Source organism: Gopherus flavomarginatus, chromosome 1, assembly GCF_025201925.1.
Source record: "Gopherus flavomarginatus isolate rGopFla2 chromosome 1, rGopFla2.mat.asm, whole genome shotgun sequence".
NCBI lineage: Eukaryota > Metazoa > Chordata > Testudines > Testudinidae > Gopherus > Gopherus flavomarginatus.
The window spans coordinates 5,648,634-5,674,486 of record NC_066617.1 but is presented as its reverse complement, the minus strand read 5'-3'; the positions used below and the strand labels follow the sequence as shown (position 1 = coordinate 5,674,486).

The window sequence follows — 25,853 nt, the reverse complement described above, 5'->3', positions numbered from 1 at the left end:
GACGGGCAGAAGACCCTGACACCAGGGAGGTTGGACCCCACGGCCAGGAATCTGGCTCCAGCCAAAGCTGCAAATGCCCTGGCAGGAGGGCCTGGGGCAGAGTGAATTGGAGACGGCAGGCGTGGGCACACTCCAGCCGGAAGGCCTGAGCTATGAGGTTCCCCTCGTCAGGCCGCAGGCAGGGAAAGCGTAGGACTCGAGGGTATGCTCGCACCGGGGTGGCCACCCTGGGACTCTGCGGGGGGAGCTTGCCTGAGGCATGGGTGAGGCAGGCCCCGGTGGAGTTTGGAAGGAATGAACAGGGCACTGCAGAGCCCACCCTGGCCATGAGGGGGGCCCCTGGACGCAAGGGACCCACTTCGGCTGTATTGAAATGCACTTGTGCCCAGCAACCCAGCTCGCTCTGTGTATTCCCCGTCCCTCTCCTCCCCTGTCCTTGGGCCCTCTGCAAACTGCCAGGGAGGAGTGAATGTTTCCTCCCAGGTCATCAATGAAAGAGCACAGGGCCAGGGGCCCACCGGAAACAGCCCATCAGCCAGAGCCGTAACTAGGTATTTTTGCGCCTGAGGCAAGAATATAAAATTGCCCCCGCCCCCAGGGCTGGCTCTTCAGCGGCAATTCGGCAGCGGGTCCCTCAGTCCCTCTCGGAGGGAAGGGCCTGCTGCTGAATTGCCGCCGAAGAATGAATGAAGTGGCAGAGGCAGAGCCTGTGATTTTGGGAGGTCTAACTCATGATTGTTGACTGCTTGGGCTGGTAATGTTGCTTCCAGGTTGGTCTTCGGTTCCAGTCCAGTTCCAATCCAGAGAGGGGCTCACAGGTTAAGAGAGGTGAGAGGTGCTGGATATCAGCAGTGGCCACTAGGGATTAGCAAGTGTCCTGAGAATGCTGGGAGTTCAGGTCTGCAGGGCAGGATCAGGGGTGGCAGATTTGTAGAAATTTTGGTGGTGCCCAGAACCCACCCCCACCCAAACTCCGTCCCCCCACCCACTCAATGCTCTGGGAGGGAGTTTGGGTGAGGGAGGAGGTCTGGGGTGCAGGCCCTAGGCTGGGGCAGGGGATTGGCGTGCAGGCTCTGGGAGGGAGTTTGGGGATGGGAGGGGGTGCGGAGGCAGGGGGTGCAGGCTCTGGGAGGGAGTGCAGGGGTGAGGGCTGTGGCTGCAGATGAGGGGTTTGGAGTGTGGGGGGCCTCAGAGCAAGAGTTAGGGTGAGGGCTCTGGCTGGGGCTGGGGATGAGGTGTTTGGGGAGCTGGAGGGTCTCAGGCAGAGGGTTAGGGTGTGGGGGCATGAGGGCTCTGGCTGGGACTGGGGATGAGGTGTTTGGGGTGTTGGAGGGGCTATGGGCTCAGGCAGAGGGTTGAGGATGCAGTGGGAGGGTGAAAGCTCTGACTGGGTGTGTGGGCTCTGGGGTTGGGCAGGGCTGGGGATGAGTTTGGGGTGCAGGCAGGCTGCTCCGGGACAGGGGACAGAGAGGAGGACTCCCCCAGCCGGCAGCAGCGAGCTATGGGGGAGGAGCCCCCCTTTCCCGTCCCCCCCCAGCAGCACACTCACCCCCACCACTGTCACTCCATGTGCTCCCAGGGCCCCTCTCAGGTCCAGGAATCTCCCTCACCTCCCCCGTGGTGGGTGCCAGTGGGTGCTGCGTGCGCCTCCTCCCCTGCTGTTGCCCCTGACTGTAGCCTGACTAGGGGTGAGGGATGGGGCTGCCTCCTTGCCCAGCATGGGGCAGGAGCGGTGACTGTGGGTGGGGAGGCCTCTGTGCTACTGGAGGGTCCCACGGGCAAATGCAAGGGTCTGAGGGGGAAGGACAGGCTCACAGTCAGTCTGCCCTGGCAATGAGTGAGGGGCGCTAGGACCCTGCGGCAGCAATTGCTGCAGGGGAGAGACAGGGACTCTCTGCTCCAGGCCAGGAAGGGGGGGCAAGGGCCAGGGGACCCTCGGGGGAGGCACTGGGGGGGTGCAGGTGGGGGGGGAATCACCCGGGTTATAAACATCTCCGTGGCAATGGTTTTTTGTTTTTTTCTCTCCGCCACTTTCTGCACCCCTGGGCTTTGTGCGCACTCGCCCCACCCTTGTTATAGCTCTGCTGTCAGCGCTGGCCCCCCCGTGCACACTTACGGGGGACACCCGAGTCACGGGGGGGGATTTGTTTTCTTTCGTTAGTGGCCCAGACAAGCTTCTGAGCTCCCCGAGCACCTCCTGAGGTCTGAGGAAGGGAACCAGAGCGTCCCAGCGAAATACAAGCTGGGCCAGATCGTCCCAGGCCTGAGCCCCGGCTGCCTCATCTGGCCCCCCTTGTATTTCGCTTGCCTGCTCCGGTTCCCTTCCCCCGCCCTAGAGACGCGCTCGGGGAAGCCCGAAGGCTTGGCCACCCCAGCAGGGCTCTGCTAAGACAGTCCCTTCGCCCTATTGTCTCTCGAATTCCCTGGCACCAAGGTGGCTCCCACACGGCGAGCGGGGTGAGCCCTAGCACTCAGACAGCCTTTAACCCATGTAAACCACCGGCACAGATTAGAGCAGCCCCAAGACCTGCCCCAAGTGCTAACTGGCCGTCGGGGCCCCCACAAGCCCGAGAAAGGCCCCACAGGCCTGCTGCAGGGGGTGGGGCTGAGCTGGCTGCAAGGGGTATTGCCCTTTGCCCCGAACTAGCTGTGTCATAAACAGATAGCTAAGGGTTAATGTCTCTTTCACCTGAAGCACCTGACCAGAGGACCAATCAGGAAACCGGATTTTTTCAACTTTGGGTGGAGGGAATTGTGTGTCTGAGTCTTTTGTTTTCTGCCTGCCTGCTTTCTCTGAGCTTTGGAGAAGTAGTTCTACTTTCTAGTCTTCTGTTTCTAAGTGTAAGGACAAAGAGATCAGATAGTAAGTTCTATGGTTTCTTTTCTTTGGTATTTGCATGAATATAAGTGCTGGAGTGCTTTGATTTGTATTCTTTTTGAATAAGGCTGTTTATTCAATATTCTTTTAAGCAATTGACCCTGTATTGTATCATCTTAATACAGAGAGACATTTGGATGTATTTTTCTTTCTTTTTATATAAAGCTTTCTTTTAAGACCTGTTGGAGTTTTCTTTACTTCAGGGAAATTGAGTCTGTACTCACCAGGGAATTGGTGGGAGGAAGAAATCGGGGAGATCTGTGTGTTGGATTGCTAGCCTGATTTTGCATTCCCTCTGGGGGAATAGGAAAGTACTTTTTGTTTCCAGGATTGGAAACAGAGAGGGAAATTCACTCTGTTTGGATTCACAGAACTTGTGTCTGTGTATCTCTCCAGGAGCACCTGGAGGGGGGAAGGGAAAAAGGATTATTTCCCTTTGTTGTGAGACTCAAGGGATTTGGGTCTTGGGGTCCCCAGGGAAGGTTTTTCAGGGGGACCAGAGTGCCCCAAAACACTCTAATTTTTTGGGTGGTGGCAGCAGGTACCAGGTCCAAGCTGGTAACTAAGCTTGGAGGTTTTCATGCTAACCCCCATATTTTGGACGCTAAGGTCCAAATCTGGGACTAAGGTTATGTCAAGCTGGTATACAACCCCCTGAGCTTTCTGGGGCTCTAGGCCCCTATCTTACGAGCGCTTTGTTTAGAGCAGCAGCAGATGGCCTGGCCGTGCCTCTCCTGAGCCCTCTGAGCTGACACCCCGAGGGGGCGCTGCGTGTGCCTGCGAGCAGGGGTCATCTGGGATCCTGGGGCGTGGCCCCAGAGTGGGGAAAGGCCCAGTTTCTGGCCCGATGGGGAGCTGGCAAGCAGCCCTGCCCCACGGGTTAAACGATCCTGAAAGAGAACCGCAAAGCCAAGAGATCAGCCGGCCAAGCAGCGATGGGCGGCCACTGCTGGGCCGGGGCCTGGCAGCTGCTCGCAGGCACACAGCCCCGCTGCCCAGCCGTTCAGGACAGGGAGCGAAGGGGAATCTTGTTTCAAGGGGACAGAAGGAGCGAGAATGGAATTGCCTGAGTTGGAATTTGGCCAAGATGCTGGGATTAACATTGACCTCTCTGTCGAATGAGCCCATCGCCAGCCACGGCACCGTCTACTTTCCAGCAGAGTCAGGACACTAAGGAAGGCAAGACACGTGAAAGGCCATTTGCTCAGGGAAGGCCCCAGCCAATATCCCAGTGCTAAACATCCCAGTTTGGGAACACACACACCACGGCCTGCCAGTAAAGTGACCAGGAAGCAAAGGAAACAGTTTTATCCCCAGCACGGGCAATAATTAACCTGTGGAACTCACTGCTGCGTGAGGGGGGGGCAGGGAGTTACCTTGAAGCCTCTGGATCTGTTTGGTGAAGATCTCGGCCTGCCGGGCGCTGGCCAGTCGCTCGTCCTCCAACAAGCCTGCAGCAGAGAGGGCGAGGTCTGCAGGGAGAGCGCAGAGACCCTGCTCCTGTCCTGCATCTGCCCTGCCATGCTGATCAGAGGAACGGGGCTGCAGGACCCCAGGGCCTCAGCTGGGCCACGGACCACTGTGCACAGGGAGGGACGTCCCTGGGGGACATGAGTCAAGCTGAGCACTCCATGGGGGAGTGGGAGAATTGCCCCCTGCCGCCCTGCGAGCATCTGGAGAGAGGCAGAAGGGACATGGGAAGGACAAGGACAGCTGGAGCTCTGGGCCCCTTGCTGGAGGGGCTGGGAGTCCTGCGTCGACCCCAGCCCACCCAAGGGAATGGGAAAGCACATGGAATCGAGGGAGCCATCGCCGTGCCTAGAAACCTGTGCAAGCACAAGCCCTCCATGCCCCTCGGTGCTCACGAGAGATCACAAGACCCCTGGTGCCCCACGCATGGGGACTTGAGAGAACATGACAGAGACCTGGTAAGGCCACACCTGGAGTACTGCATCCAGTTTGGGGCCCCTCATTATAGAAGGGATGTGGACATATCGGAGAGAGTCCAGCGAAGGGCAACGAAAATGATGAGGGGGCTGGAGCACATGACTGATGGGGAGAGGCTGAGGGAACTGGGATTGTTTAGTCTGCAGAAGAGAAGAATGAAGGGGATTTGATAGCTGCTTTCAACTACCTGAAGGGGAGTTCCAAAGAGGATGGATCTAGACCATTCTCAGTGGTACCAGATGCCAGAACAAGGAGTAATGGTCTCAAGTTGCAGTAGGGGAACACTATTTCACTAGGAGGGTGGTGAAGCACTGGACTGGGTTACCTAGGGAGGTGGTGGAATCTCCTTGCTTAGAGGTTTTTAAGGTCAGGCTTGACAAAGCCCTAGCTGGGATGATTTAGTTGGGGTTGGTCCTGCTTTGAGCAGGGGGTTGGACTAGACACCTCCTGAGATCTATATGATTCTGTGAACATGCACCGTGCCACGGCCCGTGCCAGGAGTTCACAAGAGCTGACGCCCTGTGCACACAAGTCACCTTCCCGTGCTCTCCTGCTCACACGATTTCACGTGGCTCCGAGCCAGCACGTGCTGCCCTTACCCTGTAGCTCCAGCGAGTCGTCCTCGTGTTTCACTGCCAGCTCCCGCGTCTCCTCCAGCTCCTCCAGCAGCTGCAGCATCTGGGCCCTCAGGTCTTCCATCTCCTGGTCCGTCAGGTCCAGCTCTTTCTCGTCCTCTTCCATGGAAGCCGTGTTCCCCACATCCTCCTCCTCTTCTTCCTCCGGATCTGGGACATCCACGGCACCTGGCAAGGAACACTGCATGAGCCACCTGCCACTGGCCTCCAGCCCCCTGCAATGCACTCACTGCTTGTCCCCCAGGCCACGGCTTCCACCAGCGCCCTCTGCACCAGGGAGCAGCCACCCCCCGCCATGCCAGCGTGGTGCCAGGCCTCAGCCTCAGCAGAGACAAACCTCTGAGCTGTTGCAGCGTGGGGGGGCAAAGGCCACCCTGGCCTGGCTGGAGAAGCGGATTCTGCCCTGCCGCACGTGACCCACTGGCACCACCTGATGGCAGTGGGCGGAACCAGGCCCACAGGCAGCCACACGGATGAAAACGGGGGGTGGTCCCCGCCTGAGATCCATCCAGAGCTGACCCCAGTCCTGGGTGCCTCATCCAGGTCTGCCCCCCAGGTCCATCCCGCACCTCTCCTATCTGCCATTACTGCACCCAGAGCCGGGCAATGGTAGCGAGGCTCTCACCGACACATGCAGCCTGGCCCCCCAACAGAGCTCACCCTTCGAGATGCCCACTCAGCCTGGCAGCAGGGCCCACTGGGGGACATCGAGCTCCCCACACCTGTGGGCCAGGACACCCCTCTGGGGGCACGAAGCAGGTGTGCCAGCCCCACGCGTTCGGGCAGCCTCCCCCGCACTGTCACTCAGACCCAGCACAACAGGCACCGTGGGGGGCAGGTCTCCGGGCTGGGTCATTCAGCCTCTCGCCCCCACCAGCCTCTTGGCTATTTTTAACACTAATCTATTTTTAGCACTGGGCCCCCGCTGTCAATTACACTCCCGTTCCCATGACAACCGAGAGGAGACCAAAGACATCAGCTGCCAGAACCTGTGGGAATTTCACCTTTGCCACCTACCAGCTGGGCCCCTGGGGGCTGCTTGGACTCCCCCAGAGTGTACTCGGGGGAAGGACATGGGGGTTGGGATGCCAGCGCCCCTCACTCCTGACCTGCAGCTCCGGGCTCCCCCCACAGCTCTGCCAGCTCCCCTCACTCCCGACCTGCAGTCCCCTGCTAGCCCAGCCCTAGGCTCCTCTTACACAGCTCTACCAATGCACCTCAGTTCTGATCTGCAGCCCCCCAGCTCCCCCGCTATTCCCCTCTTGGCCAGGCCCTTCACTCCTTGAAATACAAAGCCAAGGGCTGCACAGGCTGCGAGCTGCTGCCCTGTGGAGCATGGAAGGGAGAGAGCGGCTGGAGGGAGAGTGAATTAGAGGGAGCCGGGGACGGGGGAGGAGCTGACAGTGAAAGTCGCAGAAGGAGGGAGACGAGGCAGGGCCCAGCCTGGGCGACCAAGCGCTACCTGCCTGCGCCTGCAGACAGCTCGGAGCAATGGGCACCAACACCAGCCCACCCCAGGGGCACTGACTCTGAAACCTACTGATGGCAGGTACCCGAGCAACCCGCTGACATGCTCAGGACCAAGTGGGATGGGCTTGCATCTTGGGCGGAGCTTGGGAGAGTCCGTCCCCTCGTTCTTTTTCAAGCTGACCCTTGGTGCAGAGCTGGGCCCAGCAAGAGGGAAGTGATGGCAGCAAATAGCCCGGGTCCAGCCCTGAACAGCCCCTGCCCCAGGGGGAATGGGCAGCCCAGAGAGCCGCCAGCCCATGCTGACCCTAGCCAGGACACTGTACTCAAAGGGTAACTCCCCGCACACCCCCATCTGCTGCTGGGCTGCGAGAGCTCATATGGGGGGTGAGTTCAGGGACTGCTCCCTGGCACCCCCAATCTCCCTCACCCAAACACACGTGCTCTGGGGTTCTGCCCCCAGCTCTGGGAGGGGAGTGGGGTCCGGTGGTTAGAGCTGGGGGCCAGGACTCCTGGGTTCCAACCCTGTCACCGATGCTTTTCCCTGAGTTCGTAGGGGCAGGGGATTCTGAGGCTGAATGTCTGTAATGTGCTTTCATGTGCTCAGATGCCAGGGCAGGACAGAACAGAGCACCATGGTGCCATCCCCTCTACTCGCAGACTGGGGGCATCAGGACTGAGGAGCCAGCCTGTCCCCCCCACTCCAGGGACCAGTGCAGGATCCTCCCCTACAGTCTATTTTTCCAGGGCTCTGACCCCTCAACTGGGCAGAGGCCCCTCCATGCCCTACACATGGACCCATTCCAGTATCTCCTCTCCCTCCAGGTAGCCCTGGTCACTCTGGGGAGGGTGGAGGCTGCAGGACTGGGACATTCGCTCCCCAGCCCCACGACCCAGAGACAGCTCCTCGTCTGTGTCCACAAGTTAATTACATGACTGGGTCATGTGCCATTCCCGGGGGGGATGCAGCTAATGTGTGTTGAGCTCCCAGGGATGGAGGGGAGTCACCTGGCACTGAGCCTGGCTGCCTGCCCAGGCAGGAGCCCCATCATACACCCCCCGCCCCACTGTAGTCAGCAGGCACCCGGCCTCCATCCTGGGCAGTCAGGATTAGAACCCCAGTCCCTGCACAGCAAGGAGCTGGGCTGCTGCCACTGAAGCTAAAGGAGCGCTCCCTTGGCCAGCGCAAGCAGTGGGCCCTTATCCCCTCACAGGGGGGAGCTGCACAGCTCTCCCCCAACACTGCCAAGCCACGGTGCCCCTAAGTGCCCATCCCCATGCTGGCAGGGCAGACCCCTCCAGACGCAGCATCACATCGCCTCGCGTCGTGCTAGGCACCTGGTCCCAGCAAGGCACCCCCAGGTCACTGCAGCCCAGCCCCCGGTCCCAGCAAGGCACCCCTGGGGCCCCACAGCCCAGCCAGGCACCACCCACGTCACTGCAGCCTGGCTCCCGGTCCCAGCCATGCACCCCCGGGGCCTCACAGCCCAGCCAGGTACCCCCCACGTCACTGCAGCCTGGCTCCGGGTTCCAGCCAGGCACCCCTGGGGCCCCACAGCCCAGCCAGGCACCCCCCACGTCACTGCAGCCTGGTTCCCGGTCCCAGTCAGGCACCCCCAGGTCACCTGGTCACCGCAGCCGAGCAACTCACTCCCATCCCCTCCCTGCACGGTGGGGCACGGGGGGTGGGGTGGAGGGCCCGGCCAGGGAGGCACAGGGGCAGCCCAGCTGCAGGGAGATGGAGAGATGCAGGAGAGAGTGGAGCGGGGGAGCGGGAGGGGCAGCCCAGCAGCGGAGGAATGCAGAGATGGGGGGTGAAGGGTCCGGCGGGAGGGGTGGGGGGCCCGGCGGGAGAGGCAGCCCAGCAGCGGAGGGATGGAGAGATGGGGGGGTGAAGGGTCCTGGGGCGGAGATGCGGGAGGGGTGGAGGGATGCGGGAGGTGAAGGGTCCGGCGGGGGGGGAGGAATGGGGGGGGATAGAGAGATGCGGGCCGGGCGGGAGGGACAGCCCAGCAGCGGAGGGATGGAGAGATGGGGGGGGTGAAGGGTCCTGGGGCGGAGATGCGGGAGGGGTTGAGGGATGCGGGAGGCGAAGGATCCGGCGGGGGGGGGTGGAGAAATGCGGGAGGGGTGGGGGCCGGGCGGGAGCGGCAGCCCCGCAGCGGAGGGTTGGAGAGATGGCGGGGTGAACGGTCCTGGGGCGGAGATGCGGGAGGGGTGGAGGGATGCGGGAGGTGAAGGGGCCGGCGGGGTGGGGGGGAGATAGAGAGATGCGGGAGGGGCAGCCCAGCAGCGGAGGGATGGAGAGATGGGGGGGTGAAGAGTCCTGGGGCGGAGATGCGGGAGGGGTTGAGGGATGCGGGAGGTGAAGGATCCGGCGGGGGGGGGGGGGGCCGAGCAGCGGAGGGATGGAGAGATGGGGGGGTGAAGGGTCCTGGGGCGGAGATGCGGGAGGGGTTGAGGGATGCGGGAGGCGAAGGATCCGGCGGGGGGGGGGTGGAGAAATGCGGGAGGGGTGGGGGCCGGGCGGGAGCGGCAGCCCAGCAGCGGAGGGATGGAGAGATGGCGGGGTGAAGGGTCCTGGGGCGGAGATGCGGGAGGGGTTGAGGGATGCGGGAGGCGAAGGATCCGGCGGGGGGGGGGGGGTGGAGAAATGCGGGAGGGGTGGGGGCCGGGCGGGAGCGGCAGCCCAGCAGCGGAGGGATGGAGAGATGGCGGGGTGAAGGGTCCTGGGGCGGAGATGCGGGAGGGGTGGAGGGATGCGGGAGGTGAAGGATCCGGCGGGGGGGGAGGGATGGGGGGGGATAGAGAGATGCGGGCCGGGCGGGAGGGGCAGCCCAGCAGCGGAGGGATGGAGAGATGGGGGGGTGAAGGGTCCTGGGGCGGAGATGCGGGAGGGGTTGAGGGATGCAGGAGGCGAAGGATCCGGCGGGGGGGGGTGGAGAGATGCGGGAGGGGCAGCCCAGCAGCGGAGGGATGGAGAGATGGGGGGGTGAAGGGTCCTGGGGGGGAGATGCGGGAGGGGTGGAGGAATGCGGGGGCTGAAAGGCCCGGCGGGGGGGGTGGGGAGATGGAGGGGGCTGCAGCCCCACTGACCTGCCCACTCCTGCCTCCGGCCCGGCTGCTGCGCCATGGCCGCTCCCCGAGCCGCTGTGCGGACGCGGAGCCGGGGGCGGAGCAGGGTCCCCCCCCGTTTGGGGGCGGGGCTCCAGCTGGCCCCCCGCGGAGCCGCTGCAGGAGGAAGCCGGGGACAGGACGCTGCGCCCCCGCCGGACACCCAGCCGGGGCTGAGCCCCCCACGAGCCGGGCCAGGCCGAGTCGAGCCGAGCCGGGCTGCTCCGCTCCAGCGGGGGGGGGGCTGATCCCCCCCTCCGGGGCCTTTAACTCTTCGCCAGCTGGGCCCTGCCCACGGGCAGCCCCGGAGCCGGGGGGGCACGCGAGCCCCGGGCGCGGACAGGGCAGGATCGGGGACCCCCGCCCCGGGATCGCTCACCCCGGGGGAGATGCAACTGCCTCTGGGGTGGGACCCGGCCGCCGGGGAGCGGGGAGCCCCTGTGTCCAGCTGGCTGGGCCAGGTTGGGCCGGGGGCCTTGGTCTGTAATGGCCATGGGGTGGGGTCCCTGCCCCCTTACCGTGCTCTGGGGCACTGGGGCCAGACTGGCTGCCAGGGGAGACCTGCCCCCCCCGCACAGCGCCCCCTAGTGCCACACTGGTGTCATCGCGGAATGAGCGGGGAGGCCCCCTACGGAGCCACTCACGTTAGCCCGGGGGGGGGGCAAACTTTCTGCCCCGAGGGCCACATCCGGGTTGTGCAACGGTATGGGGGGGCCGGGCAGGGAAGGCTCTGCTCCCCCCAAACAGCCTAGCCCCTGACCCCCATCTGCCCCCTCCTACTTCCCGCCCCAACTGCTCCCCTCAGAACCCCCAACACTTCCAACCCCCCCTGCTTCTTGTCCCCTGACCACCCCCTATCCAACCCCCCTAGGGCCTCCTGCCCCCTGAGAGTGCCCCCGGGACACCTGCCCCCATCCAACCCCCCTGCTCCCTGTTCCTGACCACCCCCTGAACCTGTGCCCCATCCCTGACTGCCCCCCAGGACCCTCCACTTCCTTACCCAAACCCCCCACTCCCCGCCCCCCTTAGCAGCAGCAGGAGCTCGCCAGAGCCAACTGGGCTCCCCACCCGGGAAGGGTGGGCAAGGTGAGGCTGCGGGGGAGGGGCTGGGGACTAGGCTCCCCAGCTGGGAGCTCGAGGGCTGGGCAGGACGGTCCCCGGGGGCCATAGTTTGCCCACATCTGCATTAGTCCCTCTCTCTAGGCCCTAGTGAGATCCCCCCGGGGTCCTGCACTGAGATGTCAGGAACATTAGTCAGGGCCAGCGAAAGCTCCCACCCATTCCCCAGGGCAGGGGCCGTGACCCTGGAAACTCTCCGCAGCGCAGCAGCTCTCTTCCACAGCCCATGGAGGACAAAGCCAGATTCCCCTGGGAAACGGGTCCAGGTGGAGGGTATGAAGCCCGAGAGTGGGTGTCCCTAGAGAAACAGGTTACTAGGCAAGGATCACATTGCATCTGCACTACTTTGTTATTGTAGGGTTGCTCTTGGGAGCGCTGGGCTCCGAGCTCTGGTTTGTTATTGTAGGGTTGCTCCAGGAGCGCTGGCTCCGTGCTGCGGTTTGTTATAGTAGGGTTGCTCCAGGAGCGCTGGCTCCGTGCTGCAGTTTGTTATAGTAGGGTTGCTCCAGGAGCGCTGGCTCCGTGCTGCAGTTTGTTATTGTAGGGTTGTCCCCAGAAGCGCTGGGCTCCATGCTGTGGTTTGCTATTGTAGGGTTGCTCCAGGAGCGCTGGCTCCCTGCTGCGGTTTGTTATTGTAGGATTGCCCCCAGGAGCACTGGATCCGTGCTGTGGTTTGTTATTGTAGGGTTGCTCCAGGAGCGCTGGGCTCCGTGCTGTGGTTTGTTATTGTAGGGTTGCTCCAGGAGCGCTGGGCTCCGAGCTTTAGTTTGTTATTGTAGGGTTGCCCCCAGGAGCACTGGGCTCTGAGCTCTGGTTTGTTATTGTAGGGTTGCCCCCAGGAGCGCTGGGCTCCTTGCCGTGGTTTGTTATTGTAGGGTTGCTCCAGGAACGCTGGGCTCCGTGCTGGGTTTGTTATTGTAGGGTTGCCCCTAGGAGCGCTGGCTCCGTGCTGTGGTTTGTTATTGTAGAGTTGCCCCCAGGAGCACTGGCTTCGTGCTGCGGTTTGTTATTGTAGGGTTGCCCCCAGGAGCGCTGGCTCCATGCTGCGGTTTGTTATTGTAGGGTTGCCCCCAGGAGCGCTGGGCTCCTTGCTGTGCTTTGTTATTGTAGGGTTGCCCCCAGGAGTGCTGGGCTCCTTGCTGTGCTTTGTTATTGTAGGGTTGCTCCAAGAGCGCTGGGCTCCGTGCTGCGGTTTGTTGTTGTAGGGTTGCCCCCAGGAGCGCTGGGCTCCTTGCTGTGCTTTGTTGTTGTAGGGTTGTCCCCAGGAACACTGGGCTCGGTGCTGTGGTTTGTTATTGTAGAGTTGCTCCAGGAACGCTGGGCTCGGTGCTGTGGTTTGTCATTGTAGGGTTGCCCCCAGGAGCGCTGGGCTCGGTGCTGCGGTTTGTTATTGTAGGGTTGCCCCCAGGAGCGTTGGGCTCCTTGCTGTGCTTTGTTGTTGTAGGGTTGCCCCCAGGAATGCTGGGCTCGGTGCTGTGGTTTGTTATTGTAGGGTTGCTCCAGGAACGCTGGGCTCCGTGCTGTGGTTTGTTATTGTAGGGTTGCCCCCAGGAGCACTGGGCTCGGTGCTGTGGTTTGTTATTGTAGGGTTGCTCCAGGAACGCTGGGCTCCGTGCTGTGGTTTGTTATTGTAGGGTTGCCCCCAGGAACGCTGGGCTCCGTGCTGTGGTTTGTTGTTTTAGAGTTGCCCCCAGGGCTGCTGTTGATTACGATGTCGACAATCAAAGAGGGCTGAAACATTTGCTAACGATCACATGGCCCAGTGTGGGGAAATGGGCACGAACCACTCAGCAGCCCTCAGCACTGAAAGGTCAGCGCCAGCCTGGAAAAACCAACTCAGCCCGTCATCGCTGGGGATCACCCCGGCCCAGCTCTGCGCTGCTTCGCCCGCGCAGCGGGGAGATCCCACGAGGCCCCTGGTGCAGCAGGGACCCAGCCCGACGCCCCCGAGGCAGCACCCAGAGCGAAGTGAGCTGGAGAGAGCCGTGTGTGGCGGACACTGTCCGCCCTGCAGAGGGCAATGGAGCCGACACACAAACACACACACGCACACGCACAGACACACACAGTCCATCGCACCTGCTTCCTGATCCCCAGCACCCCTGCTGCCCCCACAACTCCCCAGCACCCCACGCTCCTCCCCACTGAGCATCTGCTCTGCCAGCCGTGCTGATCTGCCGAGCCCAGAGCCGGACCCGGTGCCTCCTGCTGGGACTTGCGGCTGGGCCTGCTCTTTGAACCCCTTCGCTTCGCCACAGACCGGGCGCTGCTTCGGAGAGGTGGCTGCCAAAGCTGGGCCCAGGCCCGCAGTAAATAACCTTTTGAACTCCCCGCTGCCCAGCTGAGCGAGGGTGAGCCCACAGCCAAGCTGACGGGCCTTGAACTTGCTTGCTGCTCTCCGTCCCCGCCAGGGCTGGAAGGTGAGGCTCTAGGTCCCCTCAGCAATGCAGGATGACACCCCGTGGGCAGGGAATTCAGCACACTTCACTGTGGCTGCCCGAGTGAGGTTGGCATCGGCTCAGGTCCTGGCAGGCTCAACAAGCCACATCTTAAAACATTGTACCAAACTAGCGTCCTTCTGAAAGCTTGATCGTTTTCCAAGCTGCACGGCCGAGTCACTCCCAGGAAGAGCAGGGTGGGACCTCAGAACCCCTCACCCCTTGGGACAAAGTGAGAATGTTCTTAATGTTTTCTCTGAAGACTGTGCCTCAGTTTCCCCATGTGTTACTGAAGTGTCTAGGTGGTAGGACAAGTGTGTGTGATCGGTGCAGAGACCCCTAGAGGGCAGATGTGATGCCAACTGGCTGCCTGGCCACAGAGAATGGCTGATACTTTTTGTCCAGGCAACGGATAGAAACCTCCTGTGTCCCACGCTGGCTGGGAGTCGGGGCTGGCTGTGGACTGGGGGTGCAGGGCCCCTGTGAGGGTGGGTGAGGCTGCCCCAGGCGTCCCAGCCCCGTGGACTCACTGCGGGAAGCTCACGGGGGAGCAGGGGGCTGAATGCTCCGAGCTCAGACCCAGGAAGCGCCAAAGTGGAGGAGGCTCCTTGCCCTGCAGAGAGTGGCCGTGTGGGGAGACCCGGCGCCGGAGTCCTGCCTGGCTCCATTCCCAGCAGGGCCAGAGCCCCGAGCCTGGGACTCCAGGGCATCCCCAAACCTGCCGCTTCTGCCACCGAACTAAAGGAGAATTGCCATTGGTAGGACACATGGCAGAGCATTCCCCCTCTGGCCGGCGGTGGGCAGTCTGTGCCCTCACACTGCTGTTCATGGCAGGTTCTAGTCCCCAGGGCAGTAATTAAGGAAGTCTGTGTTGTTAGTTAAGGAGAGTGCACCTTACAAGCCAAATGACCCCCAAACACCTCACTCACTGCTTGCTACCTCGCTAACCCGCTGGCATGCGGCCACCTCTGGAGCGGGACGGTGGAGCTGTTAAACAGGGCCAGCAATGCTATGACAGTGTAAGACAGGAAGTGGAGAAGAAACCAGTTGAAACTGGAGGAGCCAGTTTGTTAGCCCAAGAGAGGAATGACTAAATGGGAACCTGGTCGGGGCATCAGTTTCACACCCTGCGCCTTGCAAACATTGCCAGGAGATCTTTCCCTGCGCTTAGGACCTTCTTTTTCTCATGGATTGTGTGACGAACTGGGAATGTTCCTAATCTTTTCTCGGAATACTGTGTTGGTGTCTCAGTGTCCCCTATGCAGTTCTTAAGTATCTAGGTGGTGGGATAAGGCTGTGTGGTTGCTACAGAGCAAGGGGCCAGTGAATGTAAATGCCTGGTGCTCTGTCTCCTGGCAACTGATGGCCTGGGCCCCTCCTCTGCAAAGGTGCCAGCTGAAGGTGTTGGAGACAAAGGGATCAGGTGACCTCCTGGCCCAGGAAAGGGGCTGAGCAGAGAGGAGGGGCTGGAGGGGGTTTCAGTCTGGAGCTGGCTGGGGACGAGGATTGAAGTGCAGACGGGGGCGGTCTGGCTCACTGCCCCCCAGAATGGACCCGGCCGAGGGGTCCGGTTCGCTGTATCTACAAGCTCTGTTTTAGACCCTGTTCCCGTCATCGAATAAACCTCTGTGTTACTGGCTGGCTGAGAGTCACGTCTGACTGCAAAGTGGTGGTGCAGGACCCTGTGGCTTCCCCAGGACCCCGCCTGGGTGGGCTCACTGTGGGAAGCGCACGGAGGGGCAGAGGATGCTGAATGCTCCAAGGAGAGACCCAGGAGGTGAAGACGTGTGAGCTTCTTGCCCTGAACAAGTCTGCTCCAAGGGAGAGGAGGCTCCCCAGAGTCCTGCCTGGCTTTGTGGGGAGCAGTTCCAGAGCATCGCCCAGGGACCCCGTGACAACTGGTGGCAGCGGTGGGATGTACTGCACCCCGTGAATGGTGCTGCTTGCAGTAAGTGACTGGGGAGCAGTAATACAAAGGAGGAATAATGAGGACCAGGCGTGCTGAAGGCTCAGAGAGGGACGGTTTCAGGGGGCGGTTAACCTCTGGGAGTGTGTGACCAGCGAGAAGGACTGTTGGAGTAACGGGGTCCCCCTGAGGACTGCAGCGAGCAGTCTCGGGGCGGAGGAGCTTGCCGCTCGACCCTGGGAGAGAGAAGGATCTTTGCAGTAGCAGGGTTCCCCTGGGGATTGCAGGAGCAGTCCCGGGCAGAGGAGTCTGCAGCTTGACCCTGGCAAAGAGGTTGTGATCACAAGAAGGGCTGGCACACCAGGGGTTCTTCCTGGAAACCATGGGGGAGCCAAGAGCACACAGGCTTGTGAGTCCAGAGCCACTTGGGAACGGTGAAGTGATGCCCTATCACCATCTCCTTAAGAAGGACATTGTGATCCTGTGCACAAAGAGAGGGTTACGCATGGGGACGTTCACCAAGGCACAGTTAATCGTGCAGTTGGAGGAGAAGGACCTCTCTGAGGAGCAGATTCCTGACCCAGATGGGGCTGCAAGAGGATCTGGGAGCGGCTGGAGCAGCAGCCAGACATCCCCGAGAGTCTGGTCCCCAGCCAGACGAGGGTCTTCACGATCGGGTTCCCCATCAGGGGATCGGAGACGGATGGGATTGGAGCAGAGCCTGAGAGAGCGAGAGGACCATGAGAGAGAGCAAGAGCCCGAGGAAAAGCTGCAGGAGAAGCAGCAGCAGCATGGACTGGGGATGATGGAGCGGATAGACATAGGGGGTTTCCCAAGGGTCAGTGGGGAGACACGCCTGGGGTGACGAGACCCTGGGACAGAGAGAACTGTGATGGTGGAGCTGCAGATGCTGACGGACTGTGGGACCTGGGTGAAGTTCTCTGGGGTGAAGCCCCTCGCCCTGCCTATGGGCCAGATCCCTGTGTAGACCCAGGAGGGGTCGGGCTGGCTGGTAGTTGGGGTTCTCCAGGATATCGGCTGAGAGGTCCTGTTGGGGGGTGACTGTGTCTCTTTGGGACAGGATCCAGGCCCTGCTCCTGTAACGGCCGAGGGTTTGAATTCAAATCCAGGGAACCAATTGGCTAGGATAGAAACGGTCAGTGAAAATGCAAAGGACCTGGCTGGCAGGGGGGAGGGGCTGCTGGGCTCAGGATACCTGCCTACCTGTAACCTGGGGCTGAGTGGGAGGGAGAGATGCTCCCCGCCCCCCTGCACACCGGAGAGGGGGCTCACGCTGGCTCTGATGCTGGGACCAGAGCAAGGAGCTCACGGCCTGGCCCCATTGGGACAGCAAGGGCAGCGCTGAGCACGGAGGGAGCTGAGACCCCAGCTGAGTGGGGGGACACCCAGGCAGGGCAGGTCGGCTGCCAACCAGGTTTGCCTGGTCCAGACATGCTGCTGGGAAGTGATTACACAGCAGGGAGGGAGCTACCAGGGACAAGGCTCGGGGGGGTGTGACCCCAGGCCCAGCCAGCGAGAGGGAGCAGGTCCCACTCCCTGCCCCAGCAGCTGAATCCCAGACCGAGCTGCAGAGGGATCCCTCCTTGGAGAAGCTGAGGGAACTTGCTGGCCACAGCGCTGCAAACCCCCTTGGGGAAGGCTGCAGGGACAGAGTCCTGTGGGAGAAGGGATTCCTGTACCGGGAATGGGCTCCCCAAGGGGAAGTAGAACTGGGGGGAATCAGGAGGCAGCTGGTGGTGCCCCAGGAACCCACAGGGTTCTTCCCTCTCGAGCTGCTGGATGGGAGGAGAGTGAGGGGACCCCTGGACCCGGAAAGGAAGGATTGGGAGGAGAAGGGGGAAGACCCCCTGGGGGATCTCTTCCCTGAGGTGGGAGCCAATGTCCCCATCAGGTGTTCCCCGTTCAGAGTCACTGGGAAAGCAGCCCAGAACCTGGAGAGAGAGGTCAAGGACTTGCTGGCTATAGATGTGATCCAGCTGTTTTACAGCCCACGGGCCTCACCCGTGGGGCTGGTCCCCAAGGGAGACAGGATGATCTGGTTTTGTGGGGGCTGTCAGAAGCTTAAAGCCATCACAGTGTCCGATGCTGACCCCATGCCTAGGCCTCGGGAGATTCTAGACAAGCTGAGGGGGATTGAGAACTTGGCCCTGGCAGACACTGATAACGTGCATCTTTAGCCAGACCTGGGAGGAACAGGTGTCCCAGGTGAAAAGGGGGCTGGGCTGCCTCAAGGAGGTGAGACTGACAGTAAAAGCTGGTAAGTGCAAGGGGGGACGGCAGAGGTGTTGTGTCTGGGCCACAAAGTGGGAAGCGGCTGCCCAAGCCCAGAGCTGGCCAAGGCCAAGATGGGGGCTCTTAACCAAGAGAGCCCGAATCGCAGCCCAGAGCGCTGGGAGAAGACCTCATCCCAATTTGAACCCCAGGGGTATTGGGGTGGCAAAGGGTGTGGGCTGCATAAACCTTCCCACATGCAGCCTGCAAGTGCCATCAAGCACACCCGACCTAAGGGAGGGCTTGAGACTGGACTGTCCTGGTGTAACTCACACCAAGGAATGGGAGAGATGCTGGGGCATCCATGGGAACCTTGGTGGGTTCAAACTTTCCCAGGTCACTGGCTGGAGTGACCTGGCTCCGTTTGGTCTCGAAGAGGGGAGAGATGTGACGAACTGGGAATGTTCCTAATGTTTGCTCTGAATACTGTGTTGGTGCCTCAGTGTCCCCATGGCAGTTCTTAAGTATCTAGGTGGGGGATAAGGCTGTGTGGCTGCTGCAAAGCAAAGGACCAGTGCACCTAAATACCTGGCACTCTGTCTCCTAGCAACTGCTGGCCTGGGCCCCTCCTCTGCAAAGGTGCCAACTGAAGGTGTTGGAGACAAAGAGGTCAGGTGACCTCCTGGCCCGGGAAAGGGGCTGAGCAGAGAGGAGGGGCTGGAGGGGGTTTCAGTCAGGAGCTGGCTGGGGACGAGCAGTGAAGTGCAGATGTGGGGGTCTGGCTCACTGCCCCCCAGAATGGACCCGGCCATGGGGTCCGGTTCGCTGTATCTACAAGCTCTGTTTTAGACCCTGTTCCTGTCATCGAATAAACCTCTGTGTTACTGGCTGGCTGAGAGTCACGTCTGACTGCAAAGTGGGGGTGCAGGACCCTGTGGCTGCCCCAGGACCCCGCTGGGGCGGACTCGCTGTGGGAAGCGCACGGAGGGGCAGAGGATGCTGAATGCTCCAAGGAGAGACCCAGGAGGTGAAGCCGTGGGAGCTTCTTGCCCTGAACAAGTCTGCTTCAAGGGACAGGAGGCTCCCCAAAGTCCTGCCTGGCTTTGTGGGGAGCAGTTCCAGAGCATTGCCCGGGGACTCCGTGACAGATTGTTTCAACGGTGACCTGTCTAGCTGCACAGCGCCCTGCAGCATCATGCCCATAGGCACAGGGGTTAGCACCAACTCAGCTAGGGGGCCCTTACTGAGTCCCTGTGACGGTGCTGCCTGTGGGAGCCAGCTGAGGTCACTCAATCAGGGTGAACTGCAAACAGAACGGGGCAGACAAACCCCAGAAGCTGGTTATTCCAATACTTAGATTTACCAGCCAGCACAAAACAGCTTCTGCAGTACCTCACTGGTTACTTAGAAGTTCAAACACCACAGTTCCCTTTAAGTGGCCAGCCTCAGGCCTCTGTCCAGACACACCTGTCAGATATGATGATGATTCCTGAAAATCTTATCTCATCATATAAAAGAAAAGGTTCTTCCGATCCCAAAGGATCGGCCACATACCCAGGTTCAATTATAACTTAGATCTTATCCAAAATACACGCCACAGCCAATTCTTATTCACTCAGCTAAAATTTATTAGAAAAGAAAAGAGAGAGAGAGTTGGTTTGTCATGGTACAATTCCCCACTCTGAACCTTAGCATCCAAAGATGGGGTACCAGCATGAATTCCTCTAAGCTCAGTTACCAGCTTAGAACCTGTAGCGCTGCCACCAACCAGGAATTCCAGTGCCTGGTACACTCTGGTCCCCCCAAAACCTTGCCCGGGGACCCCCAAGACCCAGACCCTCTGGATCTTAACACAAGGAAAGTAAACCCTTTCCCTCACTGTTGCCTCTCCCAGGCTTCCCCTCCCTGGGTTACCCTGGAAGATCACTGTGTGATTCAAACTCCTTGAATCACAAAACAGAGAGGACAATTCACCTTCCTCCCTCCTTCTCTTTCCCCCTCCCAGATTCTTCCTGAGAGAAAGTAATCCTGACACAGAGACAAATCAGCCTCTCCCTCCCTCTTCCCTCCTTTCTCCCCACCAATTCCCTGGTGAATCCAGACCGAGTCCCCTGGGGTCTCACCAGAATAAAAAAACAATCAGGTTCTTAAACAAGAAAAGCTTTTAATTAAAGCGAGAAAAACAGTAAAAATTATCTTTGTAAATTTAAGATGGAATATGTTACAGGGTCTTTCAGCTATAGACACGGGAATACCCTCACAGCCTAAATATACAAGTACAAATTAAAACCCTTCCAGCAAAATACAAATTTGAACTCCTTCCAGCCAAATACACATTTGCAAATAAAGAAAACAATCATAAGTCTAACTCGCCTTATCACCTAGTACTCACTATTCTGAACACATAAGAGCCTGCATCAGAGAGATTGGAGAAAAACCTGGTTGCACGTCTGGTCCCTCTGAGCCCCCAGAGTGAACAATCACCAAAATCTACCAGCACACACAAAACTTCCCTCCCTCAAGATTTGAAAGTATCCTGTCCTCTGATTGGTCCTCTGGTCAGGTGACAGCCAGGCTCACTGTTCTTGTTAACCCTTTCCAGGCAAAAGAGACATGAAGCAGTTTTGTTCTATTAACTCTTGCTTATCTGTTTATGACATGGTTAAAAGATTAATATACAGACAGACTTGAATTCAGTTCTTGAGGTTCAGATATGTAGCAGAGATGAGCTTGTAGTTGCCAAAAGTCCTTTCAGAAATAGTCCAGAGGTTATAGTCCAACATCCATGTTCAGGGTGGCTCCAGTCAGTGACTGGGGATCTCAATCCTTGTGGCTTAAGGTTTCCCCCTCTTGAAACCCAAAGCAGATCTGCGATGAAGCAGGATCGTGTCCCAGGGTTCTTATACATTCCCAGCAGCCTTTCAGCCTGAGAAGACAATAGGCTTAACTCTCCTTCCAAACGTCCTGACAATTAGCACAGGGTAATTTATCTATTAAACAGTTCGGATACAGGTTACCACATCCTTTCCAGAGACACAGAGACAATAACACTAGTTCCCTCCAGTGTCTTCTTACATTTTAATGCTCCTTTTTCCAATCTTTGAATCAAAGCCATAGCCAGAGACGAGACTTGTTTGTTACATCCCAGGACCTGAGCAAACAACACTGCAGGCTGCATTTCAAAGCTTTGCTCATTTGCATATTTTCCTAACCAGTCTCTAAAGTTGGGCCCTGGGTCAGGTCAGTCTGTGAGTTATTAACTCTTTCTGGCCCTGTCACCTTTCAATGAGATATTATATTACACTCATAATGTCACCGTCCCCCACTTGCTTCCTTCAGGAACCCCCTAGCACCACAATGGGGCACTAGGGTCAGCACTGAGGCAGAAGAGTGACTGCTCCCATACTGAGCTCTGCACCCCACTCCCTGCTGCACAGTGCCCCCTAGTGCCACACTGGGGTATTGGGGTCTGCATTAGGGAGCACCCCCTACTGAGCTCTGCACCCCACTCCCTGCCACACAGCACCCCCTAGTGCCACCCTGAGGTACTGGCTGTGGGAAGAGCACAATGGAGCTGCTTGCAGATTTTCCCTCTAGGTCCCCCCAGTGCTGCTCAGCTCATGAGATCCGAGTTCCCCCTCGGTGCTGGACATACTGCAGGTGCTGAGGTCCTGGCTCTGTTCACACTTCTCCCCACTAGCCCCCGTGTCTAGAAAGCACTTACCTAGCGGGAGAGATCCCAGCTCCTCACGCCCCGTGAGGGTGCCGCCCGGCTCACCTGGGGGCCGAGGCCAGTTCGGGTTGCAATATACCCACGCGCTGCCCTCCTGCGGCCTGGCTCTGCTACAGCCCTGGGCTGGGACTCAAAGCTACTCACCACCCTGCTGCAGAAGAACAGTAAAGCAGGGGCCTGTTCACTCCATAAAACTCCATGTGTGCATTTAGTGCCGCTCACAGCCCTGGGGGGAGACAGGCCCGGTCCGGCTGCAGGGCCTGCCCCCCCCAATCCTCCCCATGCTGGGGTAACTCCCTCTAGAGGGGAGAGCAAGGGCTGCCGGTCGACAGGGGGATTGCGGTGTTCACCAGTCCCTGGGAATTGCACCAAAAACCTCCAGCTTTTTGGATTGGCAGCCGCTGCCAGCTGGAGGGAGGAAGGTTCATTCAGGCCTTCTGCTTCTGTAACTGAGTGGATCCCACAGTCCAGCAGAGCCCCATGCATCACCCCGTCCTCTCTCCGGTTGCTGCAGTCAGTGGATGGGCAGGGGCTGGTTCTTGGGGGTCTTTCCTTAGCAGCCAGGCAGTGCTGGGCGAGCTAAGGAGGCCTCACCCCCAGTCCCACTGTCCTGTTTGCAGGCACTTCTCACTTCCGCTCATGGGGCTCATTGTACCTATTGGGTTTCTGGGAACTGGGTGGGCGGAAGCCCACCCACTGCTAAAGGATCCCCCCCCCCCAGCCTAAGGGGAGGATCTACAGGACATCAAAAACCCAACTGATTTCCGGGGACAACTAATAAAAGAACAGGGACAGGAGTGCAGTCAGAAGGACATAAGAAGGGAGCCTGACGGGGACACCGAGCAGAGAACCCCAGACAGTGCCCGCTGCTCCTCGAGGGCATCAAGGGAGCCAGTGGACGCCGCCCAGATAAACTCTGCCCGGATGTGTGAACAGACAGAGGACCGGAAACAAGCCCCACAGTCACAGGAGTCTCCATTGACCAACCTCCTCTCCCTGGTTGCGTAGATGGACATTTCAGCCAGGGCAAGGAGGAAGTTGACCAGGAGGTCCCGCGACTTTGTGGGGCCACGGATAGGGAGTGCATGAAAAAGGAGGTGAGGGGAAAAGTGCAGCCAGAAACGTAACAGTTTATTGGTGAGGAGCCGGTATAGAGGCTGCAACCTGGCGCACTCTAAGTAAACGTGCGCCAGGGTCTCCCTCATGCCACAGAAGGGACAGGTATTTGGGGCAGGGGTAAACCGCGCCAAATACATGCCCATGCTCATGGCCCCATGAAGGAGCCGCCAGCTGATATCCCTGGCGGGCCTCGGGACCAGTGTAGAGTATTGGCTGGCCCACCGGGGCTCCTCACCCTCAAGAGGTGGCAGGAGATCCCGCCACTTTGTGTCAGGGCGGGACACGAGGGTGAGGAAGTGAAGGGTGTGGAGCACGAGCGTGTAGAGATGTGTCCTTGGCGCGGTTTGGAAGCGGATCTGCTGCAGATCGTGCAGCTGGCTTATCGAGAAGGGGCAGGGGGGGGCCCAGTTGGGAATGGGGCTCATTGTAGCAGGGTGGTTACCCGCTCCTGCCCTTCGGTTCTGCAAGGTGGGGCAGAAACCCAGTGAAGGGGCACCGGGTCCTGGAAGGGACACGGGGGCCAGAGGGAGGTGAGGTGGATCACTGGCCTGCAGAGGGAGCTCCTGGCTGGAAAATGAGCTAATTCCCGGAACAGACCAGCAGGAGGCGCCGCAGGGGTGACTCTGCCTGCTTACACTCATGTATCCCGGGGCAGGCTCTGCCTCTGGGTGAGGGAGTTTGAGGGAGGGATGGAATCCATTTCCCCATGATAGAAAAGAAAATCTCGTGGTGTTCTTGTGAACAGCGGTGCCATCCAAATGTCCAGGGGATGGGTGTGAATGGTGAAATGGGGCCGGGAGGCTGCTCTGCAAAAGGCACGAGGTCTTTGCTGTGACCCTCGATATTGCTGGGACTAAGTGATGGCTTGTTCGAAAACTGCTGCCTATGCATGCCTTTCTAAAAAGGAAACACCCACCCCCCAGCCCCAAGGGGAGTATTAGGGGTGCACAGATAAGTGCTAAAAAATCAGGCAGTGACAAAGTTAAATCAGGGACACTCATTAGAAGGGGGTGGGGGGAATAGCCCCTCCCCACGCACATGATTTTTGCACTTGCTCAAAGTTCCATAGGCTGCTGCGCTGGGGGAGGGGCGAGGGGGGGCATGGCTCAATTGCTTTTAAGCCATGGTCCCAAACTAACCCAGTACAGCTGCAGCCGGAGAGCTCTAGACTGTCGCTCTGGCTGCATGGTCCCACTGAAACCTGACCCAGCCACCCCTGTGACCAGACGGAGGGGCAGCTGGGCAAAATGGCGCTGCCACTTGCTGCACGGACACTGTGATCTGGTACAGCTCAGAGTACGGGACTCGGCCGAGACCTCGACTCCTGGATCACTGACTCATGCACTGTGGGGGCAAAAGCGAGTGGAGGCTCCCCTACTGAGGGACACCTGGATGCAGGGGAACAGACCAGAATTTTCCCTCTCACCACAAAAAATTTCTGAATTGGCACCACTGAGCAACCAAGTCATGGGCAACCTTAACTCTGCCGCCTTGCGGGCATCCTTTATGCTATAGGCTGTAGGTACATGATCACATACAATCTCTCAGCTGTGACCATGTCAGACATTCGTTCACTGCAGCCTTAGGTACCCGGGTAGTGTCTTGTAGCGCTGCATCCTACTCTGTATGATGGAGTGCCCAGAAAAGGCATTTATCGTTAAGTACACTGGGTAATGTTCTTATATGACATACGACAGATTACGCGGAACAACACAGACTTGGCTGGCAGATGTAGGCCACCCAAGTTAGCCTCCTGCTCCGCTGACTCACACCCCAGAAAGGCCTTGCTGTGGGTGGAGAAGAAAATGCACAGTTCTTATCTGCTAAGGTAATGACTGTGCTACATACCTTGGAGTGAAGATAACCCAGCACAGACCAAGACAACGACCGGTATGATAATGAAACTAGTGCCAGGATAAAAGAATAGAAAACATGTTATGAGATGCTGCGTACACATATCTATGACATTCTATTTTCTTTCCTGAGTACCCAAAGGTGGTCATGAAATTAAAGCCTGCACCATAACAATGCATGTGTGTAAAGGGGGCAGACCTAAGGTTAAGTGAGCAACCTTAACTTTGGCCTTCCCTAGCTTTTGCACCGTTATCCTCGCAACCGTACTAGTCACTTGATGCAGTTATGGATGGAATATGCATGTGATGCTATATTAATAGATCATTGCATCTCATCCCATCACACAGCAGCTCCCACACTGATCGGTGCCCCTCTGCCATTCCAGTCACTAAGAACCTCTGCCCATGTGCTCTAGAAAACCAGGCAGACAATCCAGAAAGCCAAACATTTGCAAGCAAACAAACAAGCATCTAGGAAAATAGGAGGAGAGATCCTTCAGAGCAATGCTGGTTGATCACACGGAGAGATGCTCTAGAAAGACACACAGGCTAGCCAGAGGCTCTCGAAAGACATCCTAGGCAGAGAACAACGTTAGAGAAATACACTCGGATGGTTACTAGCTAGAGATGGGGCTGGATGGGGAGCGAGACTGTCCTTTCCATTTCCGTCCAGCACAATGCGAGATCAGGCTATTCTGTAGCATCCTCCGATTCTGTTCTATCTTTCTCTGACCTTTCTAGAGTGCCCGTTGCCACGGTGACAAGGTGAGGCTGAAAGCCTGAGCGAGGACGGTGCGCTGAAGGCCCGAGGTGGGCCGGCTGTAGGGGCTGAGACGCAGACACACCCCGAGGCGGAGGAACACGTCAGAGACGAGCCCCGGGCGGGTGGGCGGCCGAGCAAGACCTCGGCGCCATGCAGGGGGAAGAGAGAGGGAAGCGGGGAACGTGTGGAATTGGGTCATTTCTAGGGCTGGGCAGGTTCGGCCGAGTGCGGCTCTTGTGGGTCCGTTTCTGCTCTGGGCTCCGATTAGCCTGCTGGGCTGGAGATGGGCGTTTGGGGTAAGCAGCTCAAGGGAGCCCTTTGTCCTTAATCCTCCTTCGATTCCCCCCCCAAGGGGTCAGGGGGCTGAGCCAAGCTCCTCTCAATAAGCTGATTTCACTGGCTCATCCTTCCTGGGAGGGGGCCGCTCCGCCTCGCAGCTCCCCACTGCCTGCCGCATCCCTGCTAGCGCTGAGCCCGATCTTGTCCCTGGGACGGGGCGGGGAAAACGGGGCACCAGGCCAGCTCCAGGGCTCCCCCAGTAACCCAGCGTGGAAGGTCAGCCTCTGCCTGGCCTGGCCAGGCTGGGATCTCCACTATGGGCCGGGGGAGCATTGCATGAGGGGAATGGATGAGGAAAGCGGCTGCCTCT

General features: G+C 59.3%; 1 protein-coding gene across 5 annotated transcripts in view; it reads right to left on the bottom strand.

Moving 5' to 3' along the window:
* Positions 1–10,099, bottom strand: part of CCDC136 (coiled-coil domain containing 136) — a 35,914-nt gene extending 25,815 nt beyond the window's left edge. For 2 of the 5 annotated variants that reach the window (XM_050930049.1, XM_050930058.1), the window contains exons 1-3: positions 10,024–10,099; positions 5,425–5,628; positions 4,255–4,329 (exon numbers count right to left, since the gene is read on the bottom strand). In XM_050930049.1, coding sequence (XP_050786006.1) covers positions 4,255–4,329; positions 5,425–5,628; positions 10,024–10,060 — 316 coding nt within the window. In that variant the 5' untranslated portion in view covers positions 10,061–10,099. Of the gene's footprint in view, positions 1–4,254; positions 4,330–5,424; positions 5,648–8,552; positions 8,645–10,023 lie in introns of those variants that run through there. The other 3 variants (XM_050930067.1, XM_050930087.1, XM_050930077.1) reach the window with 2 other exon arrangements.
* Between the last annotated feature and the right edge of the window lie 15,754 nt (positions 10,100–25,853).